This window comes from Leishmania braziliensis, chromosome 31, assembly GCF_000002845.2.
Source record: "Leishmania braziliensis MHOM/BR/75/M2904 complete genome, chromosome 31".
Classification (NCBI taxonomy): Eukaryota; Euglenozoa; class Kinetoplastea; order Trypanosomatida; family Trypanosomatidae; genus Leishmania; species Leishmania braziliensis.
In genome coordinates this window covers 434,055-441,334 of record NC_009323.2, presented here as the reverse complement: position 1 = coordinate 441,334, position 7,280 = coordinate 434,055, and the positions used below count along the sequence as shown (strand labels likewise).

The window sequence follows — 7,280 nt, the reverse complement described above, 5'->3', positions numbered from 1 at the left end:
AANNNNACTGCTCGGCGCCGTGGACCCTACGCAGTCGGCGCTGATTCCGCTGATCCTGCTTCGCAGTATTCGTCTGAGCGTTCAGGAGACTGTGAGCCGCACCGCGCAAGCGCAGCTGCGCTCTCCTGCGCAGCGCCTGACCTACCACTACACGGGGTGGAACTTCGACACTGGACTTGTGATCGTGCCTGGGTGCAATCTGTACATGCTGCGGAAGTCGCTGCCTGGCTTTGTGCCTGGGAAGAGCACTTTGGCGCACCACATCACCATGGCAGAGCAGGAGGAGTTCCACCTGCCGATAGGAGGGGCGGAGGGCCGCTTGCGGGACGGCAGTGCTGCTGTGCCGGTGCCGGGGCACGGCAATGACGCAGCACGCGGCTCCCGCCACAACTCCAGGGTACCGGAGGGCAGTGCTGCTGCGGCGAAGCGGGAGGCGCGTATAAAGAAGTGTGAAGAGAAGCTCATCATGAAGCGGCGGAACATCAACACAGACCTCAACCTCAGCGACGAGCGCACGTGCGTCGCCCTCTGCTTGGAGGAGGCATGCGTCCTTGTCCTTCCCACGTGTTTCTTTGTGTGTGTGCTACAGAAGATGTCAGGGGAGGCGGAAAATAGTGAGTCTATTTTACCTCTGCGGGCGCTGGGAACGGGACTCTACGGCCCCGAGTCGAGCGAGTGGAACTTAATGTCATCTATTTTACGCAAGCACTTGGAAGAGTAAGGGGAAGGGCGTCCGCTGCCTTCCTCCTCCTCCTCCCTGTCATGTGCGCCAGCTACATACACCTGCTCTCCTTTCCTTTACCGACAGCGTTGTTTCCCGGCTCTCCTCGCGGTTGTGTGCACGGCACCTCTGCGATGCGTCTAGGGACGACGCGTGTTCTTCGCGCGCTGTTTAGGCGGCTTTGCGCATTTCTTTCCGGCCTTTCCCTCGCCCTCGTTGCATTATATATTTTCTTTGTTTGTGGGTGCGCGTTGCATGAGGTGCACCGCCACGCTGCCCGATGCGAACGGTGGGCCGCTGCTTTCTTCCGCTCTTGCTTCTCGCTGCCGCCACCCCCCTCTGACAACCTGTGTCTGCTCGTCTGCACTGGAGCCCTTCGCGCCGCAGGCTGTGCGCGGGGGGAGGGTGGGCGGTGGCTGTGTGCGCTTGGAGCGAAGGAATGGCTTCTGGCCTATGCCTTTATACATGCTCGACCTATGCTCATAATGTGTTGGGCCGTTTTAGCGTCACCGAGGCTGGGCGGGGCCCTCTGCTTCGTGGCATCCCCATTTCCCTTCATTTTTACTCTGGCCTTTGCACATATGTGTAGATCTTCAGGTCGCTCACTGCGCCAGCTTCTGCCCCGCTGCTTCTCTTCGCCCCTGTCTCTGCCGTGCCGACGCCTGGCTTCGGCTGGCATCCCTACGGTGCACGAGCCGTGCGACTGCCGTAGCGGCGGTGGCGGCTCGTCTCTCTTTTTTCGACCGATAATACCGCCGCCTTTTGTTGCGCTCCCACCGAGTGGGAGGAAAAACGAGGGAGCGGACTCCCCCGTTATCGCCTCGTGCCACCCCACCCTCCTTTTGTCTCCTTTGACTGCCTTTCAGCTTTTTTCCCTTTCCCAACGTGCGTCGGACTTGCCCATCTCGAGTGGCCGGACAAGAGGGGTCTTTGCCGCAGGCAGCACCGTGCTCTTCGCCATGCAGGCACCGCGACAGCTACGAGCAAAGGGGCTGTCTCGTCCTGTGCTCCCCCCTCATCTGCCTCTGATGACGGCCGCCTTGTGGCAGGATCAGGGTGCACCTCCCATTCCTTTGGAGGCCGAGCGGTGGCCGCCTTCCTTCTAGCGTGGCTGCGGGCTGTTTGTGTGAGATGGACTTGCGCTGCAGCGGTGCGCATCGAGGTCATGCCGACGTTCGAAGCCACCCACTACGCATCGTGCTGACGCTTTAACAGGCCCTGGCGCATCCTTTCCTGTAACCGCAAGGGCACGGAGAGGGCCCCCTGACGCATGCCCAATTCTGCTGAAATAAGGGTGCTGCGTGCGTGCTGCCGGCGATGGCTGGCGTGGCGCACCACATTCAGGCAGAGGGCATCGGGGGGCCAAGGGAGCACGAGTGTTTGGCACGAACGGCTCGAAGACATGCATGCGGATCGGCGCCACCGTGGATGTGTGCAGGGCACGCGGCATCTTTCCCTTCAGTCCACCGGCCCCGACGGCCTGGGCGGAGCCGCATGCGCGTGGGGGCGGGTGGGAAAGATGTTGTATATTCTATACCGCGATGTTATGAAGTGCTCGTGTGCCTGTGCACATGCGGTGCTGCAGGAGCTGGGTTTGCTCCTCTGCGCCAATCGATGTAACTGGATAGAAAGGGCGTGTCTTGCCACGCCCCGTGCGCTGTTTCTCTCGCCTAACTTCTGTGGCATTCACCCTCCACGACGGAGCGCAGGCTTGATTTGCTGTCAGTGCGCACTTTTCCTTGTGGTGGCTGGTGTGCCCGGGGGGAGGCTCGAGTGCGGAGCGCGCTGGTCTTTGGGCGGTAGCTCTGCGCCTCTCTCTTCTCCACTTCGAGGACTGCTCGCTTCGTTTTTCATGTGCCGAGGGCTTTTTATTGCGCCAGCATGTGCCTCATGGCGCTACCCCCCTCTCCTGGCTCCTTTTCTGGCATGCGTGCAGGCTGACTTCTATTCCCTCCCCTGATCCCATGGTTCTCATTTTCCTCGCTCGCCGAGATTTCTTCTCGTGTCTTGTCACCTTAATTTTGCTCTTGTTGGGCGAAGGCGCGGCGGCGCGTCTCTCCTGGGGTGTGTGCAGGGCTGGCCTTTCCCTTCCTGCTCGCCCCTCTCCCTCCGCCCACCGGGTCGACGCAATGGAGCGTGGAGTCGTGGGCGAAGAAGCTGAGACAAAGCAAGCCTGGCTAGGAATGTGCGACGGCAGAAGGAGGGTGGGCGGAAAGCAACCATGTCACGTGCACTCCAAGGACACCCTCAGGGCCCCTGGCTGTGCGGGTCCCCCATTCCTCCCCCCGGTATGCGGAAGAGCCGCAGCTCACTGTGACTACCTTCAGTGCCCCTCGTTTGCTTTCCTTTTTTCTTCGCTGCCTGCGACCCTTCCGACAACCTTCTTTTGCTTGCGCGCTCTCCTGGTCTGAGCAGCTCGTTTTCCCCGCGCCCGCCGATAGAACCGTGCCTTTCCCTCCGCGGCCGCCCGTGCGGAGCGCGTGCGCGAAGCCCAATGCAGCCTCTACGCTCTGCTTCTCCAAAGCCACTCCAGGCAGCAGTGCGAGGGGTCGATGCGAGTGGCACTGTGGTGATCGGTGCAGGCGACGGGCGCCATGTTTTTTTTTCCCTTTTGTGGCCAGCAGCGGCATACCTGCGGACTAAAACGCAACGACAACGAAACACGAGTGGTGGTCCTCACAGCTGTGCGCCCCCATTCCTGTTCTAGGGCTGGCTGGGCCACGGCGGATCGTAAAGGCGGTGGCGCAGGCTGAGCACGCTCTGCAGGCGGGTCTGCTAACGGCTGCGTCAACGCCGACAGCTGTCGCTGAGCGAGGACACGGCGAGGTGGACCGTGCCTTCGAACCAGAGGCGAGGAGGATTTGGTTTCTCCCGTGCCAGGTGTTCTGCGATTGCCTGCGCTGCAATTGTGAGGCCAAGGGATGGAAGCTGCGGATGTGTCTTGTACAGCGAGGGGCCAGGAGCTCGGACGAAAGGTGCTCGCCTCCACCGTGGTCTTTGGCGAGGCGGCGCTTGTCTCCGCTGCTTTTTGCTGCTCCTGTGCGCGTCCCGTGGTTTCACTTTCGCCCCCCTCTCTGCTCCGAGTTACCGTCTCGCTGACACACACACACACACACTCGCTTCCTCCCGCGCACTTAATAATCCCTACATGACACGTGGGCACCAGGCAGCGCCACCGCTGCTGCTTTAACGCAGACCTGTTCCATCTTTCTTTCCACTTCGTGCTCCTTGCAGCTCTCGAGCTGGCGTCAATCGGAGGAGAACGGCAGTGGTAGGGTGAGCCTATCCTCATGGTGGGCGGTGGGAGCTCAGGAGCTTCCGAGGGGGGGGCTGGGCTACCGGGACCTCTTCTGCAGGGGCGTTACGGCCGTTCAACAGATACGCCTTGCCTGTCGGGGCGTGAGGAAGCCTGCAGCCCGTGTTTCCATGCAAGCGTGCCCATGCGGACCTGATGGAAAGCGGACTCCAGCGTGATGAGGACATCTGCGAGGCTTCAGAGAACGACAGAGCAGCGGGAAACCCAACGCCGGATTAGTGCACTGGGGGGGGGGGGGAGCACGGCGGAGGCGCTGCAACGGTCCGGAGTCGACGGCACTGCTGGTGCCACGCAACGCACCCGGGCAGGGCCTGTGAGGGTTGCTCGCGGGAAGTGGCCCTCGCGCCGCTTTCTTCTTCGAGCAGGCACTGACCTCCGCTTTTCTCTGCTTGCTTCCCGCGCGCCTCCTAGCCGTGATGCACACACCCGCCGATGGCAGCTCTCTCTTGTGTCACCAGTGGAAGCCGTGCTCGGCCTGGCGACTCGCGCACGCGCCCGCCGCGTTGCCTTGCTGGCTTCTCCCCTCCGGCTCTCTTTCTTCTCGCCGCGCTTTCGCGGCCATCCTGCGCGTGACAGCGGGCGAGGCGGGGAGAAGTGCGCGAGCCCCTTTTGCTCTCCTCCTTCGCTTGCTCATCCGACGGCCCGCCCCGCCTCGGCAGACGCGGCTCTGCCTGTGCCTCAGCGGCTTCCTGTGCCTCGCATAGCGCTGTCCCCTCTGTCCGTGCGCGTTTTGCGTGCTGCTGCCGCGCCCCCTCTGCATGTGCTTTCGCGCTCTCCTGCACGTGTCGTCCCTGGTCTTTGCGCCTGCCTCCCTCCGGCCCTCCTTCCCCTAGCGGCGCTTGGCGCTGCCTGCGTAGCGGTCTTTCAGGTGTCAGTGGGCGTGGCGAGTGGGCTCGCGCACGGGCACGATGGGTGTAGGTACCTCAGCGTCGGAGCCGTGCTGTCGCGCCGCCCCGCACCGTATCGAGCGCATGGGCGCAACAGGTGGCACGGCAGAGGGCGCGGCAGGGCGGAGGGAGGGGCGTCGCGCTGCTGTATTGACCGTGCGCCGATTGCTGCTCCCACCGAGGAGAGACACCCGCGCTCGCTCTCTCTTTCTGTCGTGTGATGACATCGCAATGTGTCCCCCTGCCCTCTGTGCTGTGCCTGCTCAGCCTCACACGGTCTCCCCACCGGTCGCGCACATCCAAGAGGCGGCTCTCAGCGGCTGGGCGTTGTCGTTGATGTCGTGGGCGGAGGAGAGGGAGCGTCTGCGGCAATCCGGCTGTGCCGCCGCACCCCCTCCTTTTTTCCCTTGCGCGTGTGACAAAGCCCAACCAGCGCCCCGACTTCCTCGAGGGTGGCCGCGCTGAGGAGCCTGCAGGACCCGTGAATATCTGTGGGTGGCGTGGCCGACAGGCATCCACAACCCGCACGCGGAGCACCAGGACCGCAGCGTTGTATGCTGCGCTGCTGTGGCGGCGGCCTCTCCTGCCCTCCTTTCTCCGCGGCCCATGTGCTGCATGTCTCCATCCACCTCTCGCGCGCCCCTTACTGTGCTCTCGTCCCCGTCCTCTTCTGCCCAGAGCTGCTTAAACGGCAGTGTGCATTTGCCTCTCGTTTTTCTGTTTGCTCCCACGAGCCCTCCTCGCGCGCCGTGTGCCGCTCACCACCCTCTCTTCCCCCAGCTGCGCCGCTCACGAGTGTCATCGCCGACCACGTCCCTCCGCGCAGCCTTGCGCCCTTGCTCTCGTCTGCCGCCTTGCCGAGCGCGTCCACTCTGGAATGGGCAGTAAGCCGTCGTCGGTGCCCAAGGAGGGCGAAGGGCACCCGGAGGTGTTCTACCGCGGCGTCCAGGCCGCGCGAGAAGGCCGCTTCACTCTGTCGGAGGTGTACTTTGACCAGGCGCTGACACGGCACCCCGGGCGGCACTTCTGGGACAGCTTCACAAATGCGGTGCTGCAGAAGGAACGCAGCGCGTGCCCCGAAGGCGGCGGGACGTCACCGTCGAGGGGGGACGCGGAGAAGGTCGACACCGATCCGGGCGTTGGCGGGCTGCTGAATCCGTGGGGTGAGGCACAGCCGCCGAGCGCGTTTGGTGGTGGGATGGACAGGGCAGACGACCTTGCCGGCGGTGAGAACATCCGGGCCGAGAATGGGCAGGGCGGGCTGCCAGGCAGCGGCGATGACGGCGACGCTGCGGAGCTGGCGGACGCGATGGCAAGCGACGCACAGCCGACGCACGGCACCAAGGTGGCTGACATCTACCTGCCGCTTGACGGCGACCTGTTTCACGTCATGGACTACTACCGCCTGCTGGCTGACATTGGTCACACGTACCTGCAGCTCATCCCCTCCACAGCGTATGTGGAGAAGGTCACCGGGCTGGCCGCGCGCTACTGCCTCTTCACCATCAGCCACACCCAGATTCTGCTGCACTGCCTGGCGCTGTGGAAGGAGGCCAATCTTGGCGACGGCGGTGGCTTCATCGACTACGAGAAGCGGCGCAACCTGAAGTTAGGCTCGGAGCACTACACGGACTTCAGCTCTGACCCGCAAAGCTCCGATCGACGAGGGCAGAAGTGGCGCACGATGGATCGCACGGCGTCGCTGTTTTTCACTCTTGGGCTGCTGGAGGCAAACTGCCGCTACTATTGCCTCTCCTTCCTTGTGAACTACTGTAGCCTGCTGCTGCGGAGCTATAGTGGCCTGACTGAGCAGAGGAAGATAAATCGTGTCTATGCAAACATTGTGGAGCACCTGGACGTGGCGAATCGGATGGTGTTGGACCTTGCGAACGACTACCCGCACGAGTACCTGAGTCATCTGATCATGGAAAACGTGCCGAGGCCGTTGAGTGGCGACCGGGATTTTCACAGCTCGATGGGGGCCAGCTCCCACGCGGGCAGCCGGAACATTCTCTCCCTTGGCAGCGATCAGCACCGCCACCTGTATGCCTCTGGCTGCCCGTGGACACCTACGCAGTCGGCGCTGATTCCGCTGATCCTGCTTCGCAGTATTCGTCTGAGCGTTCAGGAGACTGTGAGCCGCACCGCGCAAGCGCAGCTGCGCTCTCCTGCGCAGCGCCTGACCTACCATTACACGGGGGGAACTTCAAACTGGACTGGGAATCGTGCCGGGGTGCATCTGGAAATGCTGCGGAAATTCCTGCCGGGCTTTTTGCCGGGAAAAACCTTTGGCGCCCCCAATTCCCCTGGGAGAGGAGGGGGATTCCCCTGCCAAAAGAGGGGGGGGGCGCCCCTT

At 63.1% G+C, this 7,280-nt stretch overlaps 2 protein-coding genes across 2 annotated transcripts; both read left to right on the top strand.

Annotated features, from left to right (window-relative positions):
• Window positions 1-205: 205 nt before the first annotated feature.
• On the top strand, window positions 206-721 carry LBRM_31_1140 (putative sodium stibogluconate resistance protein; the record flags this gene model as incomplete). The annotated part of the gene is made up of 1 exon (XM_001567061.2): window positions 206-721. One exon carries the CDS (start codon window positions 206-208, stop codon window positions 719-721), a length of 516 nt encoding a protein of 171 aa, XP_001567111.2.
• Window positions 722-5,801: 5,080 nt separating this feature from the next.
• Window positions 5,802-7,280, top strand: LBRM_31_1130 (putative sodium stibogluconate resistance protein; the record flags this gene model as incomplete). The annotated part of the gene is made up of 1 exon (XM_001567060.1): window positions 5,802-7,280. A coding segment is annotated over one exon (1,479 nt), but the record flags the coding sequence as incomplete, so codon positions are not given.